Raw genomic sequence first — 14,147 nt, forward strand, 5'->3', positions numbered from 1 at the left:
TTTTGGGGGATGTATACTAAGGGGTGGGGCCAGGCCTCAGTCTGAGTTGCCCCCATAGCACCACAGCAGGTCCAGCTCCATGAATGCAATTCTGGGACCTGAGTTCACTGGAACTATGCTGGTGTTCCAGTGAAAACAACATCTGAGACACCCCAGATCAATGTGCCATCATGCCCATGGTTGAAGGGGGGCCAAGAGCAGTGCCAACATGGGGTCACATGAGACTCACACAGTGCATCAGCACACCCCAAGGTGAACATCCCCAGAGGAGCAATCCTTAGTGGCTTCTCTCACAGTGGGTATCAACCAATCCTACCTGCCTTGACCACAGACCAGAATCACAGTGAAGAAATGGATCTGGGGGCTCTTCTGCACCAACCAAGGAGCAGACCCCACCCCTGACAGAGCAGTGACAACCATAGAGCCAAGGGGAAGCTCCCCTGAATATCCAGGGGAGGCTCGGGTCACAATAACAGCATACAAAGCCCAGATCAAGGGGATAAGGGTACAAGCCTGTGGACCAACCTCACCCCCTAGGGGGAAGACAACAGAGCAAGAGGAGCTAGGATCCTGCAGCCTGCAGAACACACCACAAACCCAGAAAATGTCTAATGATTACTCTTTGACTTAAGTCATCTTAAATGCAGGTGCCACTAGGTGGCCTCTAATTCTTTAACTGACTTCTTATTTTAACATGTTCTATATGATGTTTCAATATAAAAATCATAAATGATACTGGCATAGGTGTAATCAGAAACCGAGGGCATGTAGGACAAAGTCTGGGGAAGCTGATAACAAGATTAATTAAATAAAGAAGCAGTTCTTGAGAAATTAAGAAATGAGACTTTAAAAATGTGGTGTTAACAGTATCAATGCTCTGTGGAGATCTAATTGGGAAGGAAATCTTAAAAAGACTAGATATCTGTACATAAAATGGCTTCTCTTTGCTGTACAACATTGTAAACCAGTTATACTCCAATAAGAACGTTTTAAAAAGATTCTATTATCTAAACATTGCAATACTGTGAAACCATTAAAAATATGGTGGAAAATGTTTTACACTCTTATGCCAATTTATTTGAAAATTCTTTAAGTTAACTGAATACACTTAAGTCTTTTAGTATTGAGGAACTGGGGCCAATACACTTAACATTTCATATGAGTTCATTTGAAGAAAACAGAAACTTTGAAGTAACCCTGAGACTGGCATTCTTTCTCTGTAGGGAGGTTTTGGTTTATGCAGTGAAGAAATTACTTGAATTTAATATTTATAAGATCATATTTGTAGCTTCCAATGTTTTAGAAATTATAAGTCAGAAAAAAAAAACAAACTTCTGTCCCCAATATTCTTAGAACTTTGGCAGTATGTCTACAATTCCACTCACACACTGCCATCTCGAGGTAGAAACTTTAATAGGAGCGTCTTAGAGTTTTTCAGAAATGTCCAGTTTTCCTAGGGCGCCAACACACCACCCCCCCCGCCCGACCCCCCGCCCACTGAAGAAATTGAATAGTAGTAGATTCATGCAGGTTGTCACTGGCCAAGAGAAGGATTTCAGTTCTCACTGTGATTGAGAAAAGTAATCACTGGAGATGAATTCAGGAATGATTTAAAGAGACAGAATGGGGCAGGTGATATCCGCCTATGACAGCAACAGAAAGAAACCTAGACTTCTCTAAAATCATTTCCATTGAAGCAGATCTTCCCAAACCACATGACAAAGGATAAATTCCTCACTAATCTTTGGACCTGTCGTTCACTCATCGGCTCCATCCATTCATACATACCTGTGTATATGGCTGGCATCTCCAGTCTCCTTACATCCCAGGGATTTTTTATTTGCAGAAAGGTGACCAGGTCTGGCTTAGAGACCACAAGACCTGCTATCAGGAAAAGGAATATTTATTTTACTAGAGATTCATCAGTTTCCAATCTAATATGTATTCAAGTGGGAAGAAAAGGCACATGTGTTAAGTCACTCCAGTCCTGTCTGACTCTTTGCCACCCTATGGACTGTAGCCCACCAGGCTCCTCTGTCCATGGGAGTGTCCAGGCAAAAGTACTGAGTGGGTTGCCATGTCCTCCTCCAGGAATTCTTCCCAACCCAGGGATCAAACACACTTCTTTTACGTCTCCTGCATTGGCAGGCAGGTTGTTTACCACTAGTGCCACCTGGGAAGCCCAGAGAAGGCATGGTAGAATGTTAATACAGCCTAGAACTAAAGTAATTGGGGACACAATTTCCTAAGCTGTATTAAAATTCCCTGGTGGCTCAGCTGGTAAAGAAGCCACCTGCACTGTGGGAAACCTGTGTTTGATGTCTGGGTTGGGAAGATCCTCTGGAAAGGGAACGGCTACCCACTCCAGTATTCTGCCCTGGAGAATTCCATGGACTATTCCATAGGGTCACAAAGAGTCAGACATGACCATAATTTTGCCCACTACATTATTACTATTAACATTCTAGAGAAGGCATCGTTGAATGTTAATATAGCCTAGAAAGTTATATCCCCAAATACTTTATCGAAGCACTTTCATAACTAACAAATACATAAAGAAAAGATCTTGAGATTCTAGTCAAGTACTACTAAGGCCAAACTAACTAAGTAGGAGATATCTGATTTATAAAGGAGAGTGGCACCCTTTTATACCACAGAACCTACAGAATTACCACTCACCTAGAAGAAGGATGAAGATTCCTTCAAGGAAAAGTTAGAATCATAATGAATCATCATGAGGTCTTCTTTCTCAACTCATAAATATCCATTTTCCCATAGAAAGCAGGGATCTGAAACTATTATAAGGAGCAGAAGATTCTAGGAGACATTCTATAAATGCAGGAACCAAAACCCTTGGGTAGAGAAGGGATTCTGGAAGGCAGTTATCCTCACCCAAGAAGGCCAGGTTCCTATAGTTCTCTAACACGTCCCTGTACAATTCTCGCTGACTGAAGTCCAGGCATTCCCACTCCTCTTGAGTGAAGTCTATGGCCACATCTTGGAATGTCAGCCATCCCTGAAATACAAAGTATAGGTGCCATGTGGTCATGGGAAGACTTCCTAATGTGATCCAAGAAGAAACCAGCATGGCTTTGATTTAGAAGAATGTCTGGTGTTACAGAGTAATATAATTTTTACACTATAATGTATTCTACCACATTTTTAACCACAAGAAAAGAGGATGAGATATGATCCATCAACCACTACAGAAATTATTCTGATTTGGAAGAGAAATTATAATCAGATTAAAATTGGCATATTTATTTTTGAGTGTTGTACTCAGTTGACAGATGACAAACTGTCTATCAAAAGAAACAGGAAATACTTTTACAAAGCACTTCCTGATCCAAATGTCCTGGAGTGGGCTCAGTGTGCCACATTTTTAAGAAGCTTATTTGAACTTATAATGTTGAAAATTCTGCTCTGTGAGTGACAATGTTTGAACAGCAACGAAGTAGAATAGTAAAGAAAGAATTCACAGTTAACTTTCAACTGTAAGTGCTTTACAGATTTTATAGGTCTGGTAGGATAGTAACCTCAGTGACGGGAATCATTTTAATGATCTGGTACATACTATTTTCTGACAGTTTTCAGAGTCTTGAATGTATACCAGACATAATTTAAAATCAATAATGTTGCTGTATCATCTTTTGGTAAATATTTTAACAAACATCCTTTAAATGACAGCTTAAGGGACTGGGGAGCCTGGTGGGTTGCCGTCTATGGGGTCGCAGAGTCGGACACGTCTGGAGCAACTTAGCAGCAGGAGCAACTTTTACTTCAGTTTGTGACTCTAGACTTTAATCAAACAAAGACAAATGCACAGAGCTAACTCTAATGAAAGTTTATAGAAATTTCTGTATTTGTAAATAATACTAAAAACAAGAAAAGTGTTAGTCACTCAGTCGTGTGCAACCCCAGAAGCCCTACCAGGCTTCTTTGTCCATGGGATTCTCAAGGCATGACTACTGCAGTGGGTAGTTATTCCCTGCTTCAAAGAATCTTCAAAAAAGAAAAAGAAAGAAAATCTATCAAATGATGTTAACATGTTCATGCATACGGACATACACTAAAATCAGGACTGTATACATATTAAGAGAAAAATTGTCTTGGCAATAAAATCAGGATAATTTTTAACTGATTGAAAATGTACATAAATATTTGAGGATGATATTGTTAGGTAGGTAGATTAGGGAAAAGGAGTCCAAAATAGTGGTGGCTAAAAGACAAGGAAGGTCTGAGGAAGGTCCGAGGACCAGAATGGAGACTTCGGGTAGAACAAACAACACTCCTGGTAAATCCAATTTGCATAGGGCAGGCCCAGGTCGAGCAAAAAACATATAAAAGGAGGACCAAAGCGCTTTCTCTCTCTCCCTCTTTCTCTCCCGCGTGTATGCGTGAGCTCTTCTCTTTTTCTCCCTCCCCCACGCGCTCCTCAACGCTCTTCTCTTCGAGTCTTTGGGTTGGTATGCCCTCACACTTCAAGGATGGATTCTCCTGCTATCGTCTAAATAAAATAGAGCTCTAACACTGATTTGCCTAAGAGCTATAACACAGTTTGTCCAAGACCCGAGAGCTGTGATGTGCCAAGGGCTTTAATATTCGTCGCTCCAAATCTTTGTTGTCAGGAGACAAAGCACTGAGGAAAGTACACTCGTGTGACAATATTATTCAAATTTTTTAAAATAGACGAGGGTGCAGACATACAAAACGATTAAAAAAATAGACACCTCTGGTTCTGAACTTTTTAATTTCCTGAAAAATCTACCATTTTCATGGAACTATATTTTAAAATTTAACACCTTTGAACATAGATTCGCAGTAATATGATTCTTGTAAACATTTTGGAAAATACAGAAATGTGATGAGACTCTATCTGTGATGTGAGCATGGAGTGTACTGGAAATGATCAGACCTGGGCTTGAGTGGTGATAATCCCTACTCCCAAATCCCAGCATTTCTACTAAACACACAGGAGTGTTGTCAACTACAAATCGGCATTTGCCAAGAGCATCGCCAGCGACTGAACAAGACCTTTTAGAACTAACACCCGAAAAAGATGTCCTCTTCATTATAGGGGACTGGAATGCAAAAGTAGGAAGTCAAGAAACACCTGCAGTAACAGGCAAATTTGGCTTTGGAAAGCAGAATGAAGCAGGGCAAAGACTAATAGAGTTTTACCAAAAAAATGCACTGGTCATAGCAAACACCCTCTTCCAACAACACAAGAGAAGACTCTACACATGGACATCACCAGATGGTCAACACCAAAATCAGATTGATTATATTCTTTGCATCCAAAGATGGAGAAGCTCTATACAGTCAATAAAAACAAGACCAGGATCTGACTGTGGCTCAGATCATGAACTCCTTATTACCAAATTCAGGCTGAAATTGAAGAAAACAGGGAAAACCACTAGACAATTCAGGTATGATCTAAATCAAATCCCTTATGATTCTACAGCGGAAGTGAGAAATAGATTTAAGGGGTTAGATCAGATAGATAGAGTGCCTGATAAACTATGGAATAAGGTTCTTGACATTGTACAGGAGACAGAGATCAAGACCATCCCCATGGAAAAGAAATGCAAAAAACCAAAATGGCTGTCTGGGGAAGGCTTACAAATAGCTGTGAAAAGAAGAGAAGCGAGAAGCAAAGAAGAAAAGGAAAGATATAAGCATCTGAATGCAGAATTCCAAAGAATAGCAAGAAGAGATAAGAAAGCCTTCTTCAGAGATCAATACAAAAAAAAATAGAGGGAAACAACAGAATGGGAAAGACTAGAGATCTCTTCAAGAAAATGAGAGATACCAAGGGAACATTTCATGCAAAGATGGGCTCGATAAAGGACAGAAATGGTCTGGACCTAACAGAAGCAGAAGATTTTAAGAAGAGGTGGCAAGAATCAACAGAAGAACTGTACAAAAAATATCTTCACGACCCAGATAATCACGATGGTGTGATCACTCATCTACAGGCAGACATCCTGGAATGTGAAGTCAAGTGGGCCTTAGAAAGCATCACTAAGAACAAAGCTAGTGGAGATGATGGAATTCCAATTTAGCTGTTTCAAATCCTGAAAGATGATGCTGTATAAGTGCTGCACTCAATATGTCAGCAAATTTGGAAAACTCAATAGTGGCCGCAGGACTGGAAAAGGTCAGTTTTCATTCCAATCCAAAAGAAAGGCAATGCCAAAGAATGCTCAAACTACTGCACAATTGCACTCATCTCACATGCTAGTAAAGTAATGCTCAAAATTCTCCAAGCCAGGCTTCAGCAATACGCAAAACGTGAATTTCCAGATGTTCAAGCTGGTTTTAGAAAAGGCAGAGGAACCAGAGATCAAATTGCCAACATCTGCTGGATCATGGAAAAAGATAGAGAGTTCCAGAAAACCAATTATTTCTGCTTTATTGACTACTAAAGCCTTTGACTGTGTGGATCATAATACACTGTGGGAAATTCTGAAAGGGATGGGAATAGCAGACCACCTGACCTGCCTCTTGAGAAATCTATATGCAGGTCAGGAAGCAACAGTTAGAACTGGACATGGAACAACAGAGCAGTTCCAAATAGGAAAAGGAGTACGTCAAGGCTGTATATTGTCACGCTGCTTCTTTACCTTATATGCAGAGTACATCATGAGAAACGCTGGACTGAAGAAACACAAGCTAGAATTAAGATTGCCGGGGGGAATATCAACAACATCAGATATGCAGATGACAACACTCTTATGGCAGAAAGTGAAGAACTAAAAAGCCTCTTGATGAAAGTGAAAGAGGACAGTGAAAAAGTTTGCTTAAAGCTCAACATTCAGAAAACGAAGATCATGGCATCCGGTCCCTTGACTTCATGGACAACAGATGGGGAAACAGTGGAAATTGTGTCAGACTTTATTTTTTGGGACTCCAAAATCCCTGCAGATGGAGACTGCATCCATGAAATTAAAAGACGCTTACTCCTTGGAAGAAAAGTTATGACCAACCTAGATAGTGTATTCAAAAGCACAGATAATACTTTGCTAACTAAGGTCCATTTAGTCAAGGCTATGGTTTTTCCAGTAGTCATGTATGGATGTGAGAGTTGGACTGTGAAGAAGGCTGAGTGCCGAGAAATTGATGCGTTTGAACTGTAGTGTTGGAGAAGACTCTTGAGAGTCCTTTGGACTGCAAGGAGATCCAACCAGTCCATTCTGAAGGAGATCAGCCAGGGCATTTCTTTGGGAGGAATGATGCTAAAGCTGAAACTCCAGTGCTTTGGCCACCTCATGCAAAGAGTTGACTCATTGGAAAAGACTCTGATGCTGGGAGGGATTGGTGGCAGGGGGAAAATGGGACAACAGAGGATGAGATGGCTGGATGGCATCACTGACTCAATGGACATGAGTCTAAGTGAACTCCTGGAGTTGATGATGGACAGGGAGGTCTGGCGTGCTGTGATTCATGGGGTTGCAAAGAGTCAGACACGACTGAGCAACTGAACTGAACTGAATAACAAGGGCGTTTGCGATCTGCCTCTGGGGAGAATGAACCCTATGGTGCTGCAACTGACTTCAGTCCCCTCGACGGAGTTCAGGTTGGATTGTGGCACTCTGCTCCAGGGAATCTGGTGGAACAGGTCTTTAGAGTCAGATATTTTCAGGAACTGCTTTCATGATCCCAATCCTTGCATCTCTTCATATCTAGAAAAGCACTAAACCACTAAATGATGACTTCAGTTCCTCATGCCTGGCAGAAATCCTTTTGTAAAGTAAGTGCTTGATTCCATTGAATTCCCCTTTCACCAAACTCACATACTGATCTTCTGCCACTGGCTCTTTGGAGCAGTTTCTCAGAGTTCTCTGAGATGCTGTCTCCTGGGCTGCTGTCCTCATTTTGCCACAAATAAAACTTAATGCACATCTCTCAAACTGTGCATCTGTCTTAGCTGACAGTGTTTATTTTTCAAAGCAAAGAGTAACTAAGAAGATACGGCATTTCCTCATTAACTGTGATAGGCATAACCATCACTTTTTCTTTCCAAGATCCTTGTTCAAGACAAAAAGAAAAAAATGAATTTCATAGCGTGGAAATCTCACAGAAGCACCTGAACCAGTGAACATCAGAGGTCACGGGTAAGAGTACACAGAAAAATGCATTATCACTGCCTGGCATTTTAGCAATATTAGGAAAACCATGATCTCAATCTATCATGAAAAATGTCAGTTTTCTGCAAATTCCACCTCCTATATACCTCCCATGATCTGTAGCTTAATACTCCATTTAATTAGTATATTTTTCTCATTGGTATAGAGGATTGTCTCTGCTACTTTAACTTCTGAAAAATTCTGGAATGCTGAGTTCATTCTATGAACAAGGGCGTTTTCTTACTCCTGTCCTAGAGAGCTGAATTGCATCCACATGTAAATTCATCACGGCATTTCCCCGACTACTCTAAGATCCTAACACTGAACCACATCCCAGTGGGAATCACAGATACCAGTGCCTCCCTGTATTGATCTCTCACAAAGGGAATGTATTCAACATTGGAAGTCACCATTTCATGTTGAGAATTCATCATGCTCTATAGAAAGCCAGGATACACACAATGGAGAAAAGGCTCCGGAATATGAGGGAGACGAAACCTGAAGAGCTGGTTTTCACTATAAAAAAAAAGAAAAAAAAAAAAACAGGAAAAAATAAGAAGGTGATAACAAGCACTCCAGGCAGAAAACGTAGAAGCAGAGAACTAAAGTTTTGCAGATTCTCAGTCCAGGCATTTCAGGAGGAAAAGCAGACTAGGCCCATACCCGGGGTAGGACAAATACCTGAGAAGCTGCCATTTCCTCCTCTTCTTCCTCCTGCACTGCATCTTCTGGGGGATATGACATATCAAACTCACATCTGCATGTTGAGAAAATACCTTCAAAGACATCCATACAGCCTTTTAACCTGCAACTGCTGCAGTGAAAAAGAAGAAAACGTTTTCTTGTTTCTCTCACCCTTTTCGGAGCTCTTTGCTGACTATCTGTGTTCCTGATCTGTAGTGGGTAATCAAGACTAACCTGATATGCTAATCACATGCTGCTGCTCCTCTCTATTGGCAGATCTTCTGAGCTAGTTCATGTCCTTGCTTTTTGCATTACAGAGAGCAGGCAGCAGAATTCACCAGACACAATGGACCCTACTTCTGGGCTACTTGACCCAGCCTAGGAGGGTTTTGAAAAAACGCAAGAGACCTGCATTCAGGAGCCCTGAGGGAAACCTCACATTTGGCACATGTGTGAGACCTCAGGAAGGGAGGTTTTAGGGCGGGAACTTCTAGAAGCAAAGGTCAACCTGATTCCCTGGTGAGGGGCACTTTCTAGCATGTGTGTGGTGTCCTTGGCCTGTGTCTGTGCCCTGGGGGAGGAGAGGGGAGAGGTGACTGTTCGGTAGGAATCAGCTGGGGGTCTTGGGTTCCTGCCAGGCTTTATTTGCAGACTTCTTCCTAAAGATCTCCCGTGTCCTTAGTTTTTTTCACCCCTCTCTGCAACCTGGGGACACACGTTTTCACAAAATGATTTGCATTATGACAACCTCTCTGCAGGTGTGGCACCTCCAACTTCAGAGACCAGGAGCCTGGAGGTGTTTCCATCACAGCTTTCTTTGACAATAAACCGTGGACAGCAGGCGGCCTGGCGAGCTGCAGTCCTTGGTGTCGCAAAGAGTAGGAAAGGACTGAGCAGCTGAACTGAACTGAACTGAGCAGGACACGCTAGATTAACAAGTGTGTGTGGGCAGAGACAAATGCCTTTGAAAATGATGCCCTAAATGCTATCTGATGACCAACCAAGGAAATAATGATCGGTGTTGTAAGTTACATTACACATGAATTAACACGTGAGAGCGTTGTTCTACTTCCTATGTGGGCGTTTTTCTAGGTTTTATGAATCAACTGCTACAGTTTGTTGTCTGTGCCATTTAGGGAGCTCTATTTTCTCACACCTTTAAAGTATAATGACTAAGGAGAAATTAAAGTTAGAAGCATGTCCATCTTTCTAATATTATATATTCTAAAAAATATTCAGTGTGCATGCACCAGTACCAACTTTGTAGAATATTTCGTTTCACAGCAGAGTTGAGAATAAGGTATAGACGTTTCCCATATACCTCTTGTTCCCACACGTGGACAATCTCCCTACTTACCTTTGCCCACCAGAGTGAGCTTTTGTTACCACTGATGAATCTACAAGGACAGTAAATACATAAACTCTTTAGTTTACCCTTATATTTCTCTTTTAGGGATGTGCACTCCATACCTCTGGATAAATGTATAATAACATGTGTCCATCACAACAGTTTAACACAAATTACTTCACGGTCCTGAAAGTTCTCTAGATTTAGGATATTCAGAGTCCCTCCTTTGAAACCCATGGCAACCACAGACCTTTTTAATCTCTTCTATATTTCCTACTACATTCCCAGGTGACTGAGTGGGAAGAAGTCTGCTGCCAATAAAGGACATCCAGGAGATGCGGGTTTGATCCTTGGGTCAGGAAGATCGCCTGGAGGAAGAAATGGAAACCCACTCCAGTATCCTTTCCTGGGAAATCTATGGACAGAGGAGCCTGGCAGGCTACAGCCCCTGGGCTCACAAAGACTCAGACACCACTGAGCACATATGAACATTTACCTACACCAAACTGTCATATTGTAAAACTCCTACTTTCTGTAGTATTTTTGAATGGGCTTCTTTCACTTCGTAAAATGCATGGAATGATTGTCCACGTATTTTATGCCTTGAAAGCTTAAGGTCCAAAAGCTTAAGAACTACCTCTGTGCCTATATTCCTGCTCAGTAAATAAGTTCATCAACACCATTTTTTTAGATTCCATATATATCTGTTAAGACAATATTTGCCCAAATATAGAGAACATAGCAGGAGAAGAGGAGGGGGACAAACTGAAGAGCCCCACTGACACACATATACCACCGTGGCTGAAAGGCTGGAGAAGACTCTTGCGACGCCCTTGGACTGCACAGAGATCCAGCCAGCCCATCCTAAGGGAGATCAGTCCTGGGTGTTCATTGGAAGGACTGATGCTGAAGCTGATACTCCAGTACATTGGCCACCTCATGTGAAAAGCTGACTCATTTGAAAAGCCCCTGATGCTGGGAATGACTGAAGAAGGGAGGAGTAGGGGACGACCGAGGATGAGATGGTTGGATGGCATCACCTACTCAGTGGACATGAGTTTGAGGAAACTCTGTGAGTTGGTGATGGACAGGGAGGCCTGGCGTGCTGCAGTCCATGGGGTCGCAAACACTTGGACATGACGGAGCAAGTGAACTGAACTGAACTGATGGTTAAAACAGGGAGCTAGTGGGAATCTGCTGGATAGCACAGGGAGCTCAGCTTGGTGCTCTGTGCTGACCAGAGGGGTGAAATGGAGATCACGGGAGGGAGGTTCAAGAGGGAGCAGATTCATGTATACTTATGGCTGATTGATGATGTCGTACAGCAGAAATTAACACAACATTGTAAAGCAATTATATTCCAATACAAATTATACATGCATCTCAAAAGGAAAAAAAGCTAAACAGACGGGTCACCCAGTGGTGGAGAATCCATCTGACAGTGCCGGGGACATGGACTTGATCCCTGGTCCAGGAATACTCCACATGCTTTGGGGCAACTAAGACTGTGTGCCACAACTGCTGAGCCTGGGTGGGACAACTCGCTCTTTTAGACAGGCAAGAGGGAAATGAAAGATGCTCAGCATCGCTAAACAATAAGAAATGCAAAACAAAGCTACAATGATGCATCACCTCATGCCAGTCAGAATAACAATTAGCTAAGAGCCCACTAATAATATCATAAACACTAAGGAGGCTTGGAGATCAGGGACCTCCTACAGGGCTAGAGGGAATGTAAACTGGGGCAGTCACAGGGGCGGAGCACAGAGTGGAAGCTCCTTAAAAAATGCAACCTCCTGACAGTTAAGGAAATGAATTCCATGAAAAATAGACAAAACAGATTAATTGACATATTGAGAAGTTTTGCAGTTTTTAGTCAATCATCTGCAAGTCTAAAATGACCAGTTTTGATCTAGCATTTCTAAATTCTCTAAGTTAAATGTGTACGAATACACATACACTCACATATTCCTTCTTGGTTTTCTCACTGCTAACATGTATACCTTCAGATATATATATATTGTATTCAATGTGTGTTATATAAATTATATGATGTATATATCTTTAGATATTTATATATTGCATTCAAAGTATGCCAAGGCCATGAGAAAAATTCCTTTAAGCCTAGACAAGAAACTTGTGCTAAGAGTTATACAGGGTAAGATTTTATAAATCTTGGTTCAGAACTTTCCCATCATGGCTTTTAATAATGTTTTTTGTGACTGTGTTAAATTGACATTTGCTTAAATGAGCCCCTGAAAAGTTTTAGCTAACAGAAGAGCAAAGGGCAAATGAAGCGGGTGAGTTTATGACTCTAGGTCCTGAGAGAATTCACAGGAAGCCTTGAAGGCCCCTGAGGAAGGTCAAGGCTAGAACCAGGCAGAGAAAGCTCCAGTATTTGGCGTTCAGGCCTTTCTAAGGGGCCCTGGGTGAAGTGCTGTGGGCTCCCCAGGCTGAGTGTGGATCGGTCCATTCAAACCAAGAGGAGCAGGAATCTAGAGCTCTGAGGGTGTCACTGAAGGGGGGCCTGTACAGTAGACCCTGGGGTTAGGCACCACTGCTGGTCTCAAGGTGGGTGTTCATATACTGCAGGTGTTCACAGGACTGGCTGGTTGAGTTCAAGGGCCTGCAGGCTGCCTGCTCCCCAGACAGACGTGAGGCAGCAACAGCATGCAGTAGTTCAGGTAAACTCTCAACAATACTCTGTATGATCCTTCTTAGAACCATCACAATATCCCAGTAGTTATGGGGGGGGGAGTACAATGGAGAAATGATGGGAAATATCCAATTATTTGAGGCTTAAAGGCAGGATGGAAACTAATTGTGACAGGTATCATCCCTCTGTGCTAACAAAGAGTTTATTGTTAGTTATTTTACCTTCAACCTTAAATCGGTAGGTTGACAATTCATTACATACCAACTTCATCACAAGAAACCGTCCAGTTTTATTAACATGTTATATCACATAGTCAGAATAAAACCTTTTCCAACCCACTGTGTAACAGAATAAAATGCAGATTACAAACATAAACTATGATATTCATTCCTCTGATACAATGATCTGGAACTGTGATTCCTATGGATACAAAGTGGAGGTGAATTGTTTATGAAATAAAACATACACTAATTACAAGACTTTTCTGGGAGGGGTTTCCATACATTTCTAGGGTATCAGATATCTTTATTTGAAACATGTCAACTAATATTCATGACTTCTGTTGATATTATAAAGATACATAAAGATTTCAGTGAAATGTCATTGCATTTTACTTAAAAAGCAAGTGACATAACTATTGAAAATGTACATCTTACTATAATATGTGGAATTACTCCCTGAACACTTACCTCATGGTGACCTATAGGGATCTTTGACATGAATGACTAACACCTCCATTTAGATGTACATGTTGCATTCCTACGTCCTTAATCTTCTAATGGAGAATAAATATAAATGATTTCTCCCTAGGATTGAAGGCCTTGTCTCATCTTTGAGATAGCAACCATCAAAAACATAACTTTGCATACACAATAGAAATGAAGCATAGCAGCATGGAGTAATTTGAGAGTTGAATCACATTGATTTTGGTTTTCAAACAATCAGAAATCATGTCAATATAAACAAAGATATATTGCTAATAATTGTACATTTCTAAATACCAACCTTCATCTTGTGATCCATACTAACATATCAATTTTCTATCTGTTATAACTATGGATTACTTATACAATACTTCTCCTGAAGAGGAACTTCAAAAAACAGAATTGATGAAATGGTTTCTATGTGCGGGCTTTCCTGATAGCTCAGTTGGTAAAAATCCGCCTCCCACTCCACTATTCTGGCCTGGAAAACTCCATGGACACAGTCCATGGGGTTACAAAGAGTTGGAAGCAACTGAGCGACTTTCACTTTTTCTAGTGTGCAATTTCTGATATTTATTTAGATTTAATTTTTATTAAATACTTTTCTACATTTTCTTTATGTCATT

The 14,147-nt window shown here is 41.3% G+C and overlaps 1 protein-coding gene across 1 annotated transcript in view; it reads right to left on the reverse strand.

The window, feature by feature from the left end:
- The window catches only part of LOC138419579 (zinc finger protein 28 homolog), a 57,819-nt gene extending 44,308 nt beyond the window's left edge, over nucleotides 1–13,511 (reverse strand). The window contains exons 1-4 of the mRNA XM_069552442.1: nucleotides 13,507–13,511; nucleotides 8,811–8,886; nucleotides 2,893–3,016; nucleotides 1,802–1,881 (exon numbers count right to left, since the gene is read on the reverse strand). Coding sequence (XP_069408543.1) covers nucleotides 1,802–1,881; nucleotides 2,893–3,016; nucleotides 8,811–8,886; nucleotides 13,507–13,511 — 285 coding nt within the window. The remainder of the gene's footprint in view (nucleotides 1–1,801; nucleotides 1,882–2,892; nucleotides 3,017–8,810; nucleotides 8,887–13,506) is intronic.
- Between the last annotated feature and the right edge of the window lie 636 nt (nucleotides 13,512–14,147).

The sequence above is a fragment of the Ovis canadensis genome, chromosome 14 (assembly GCF_042477335.2).
Source record: "Ovis canadensis isolate MfBH-ARS-UI-01 breed Bighorn chromosome 14, ARS-UI_OviCan_v2, whole genome shotgun sequence".
Classification (NCBI taxonomy): Eukaryota; Metazoa; Chordata; class Mammalia; order Artiodactyla; family Bovidae; genus Ovis; species Ovis canadensis.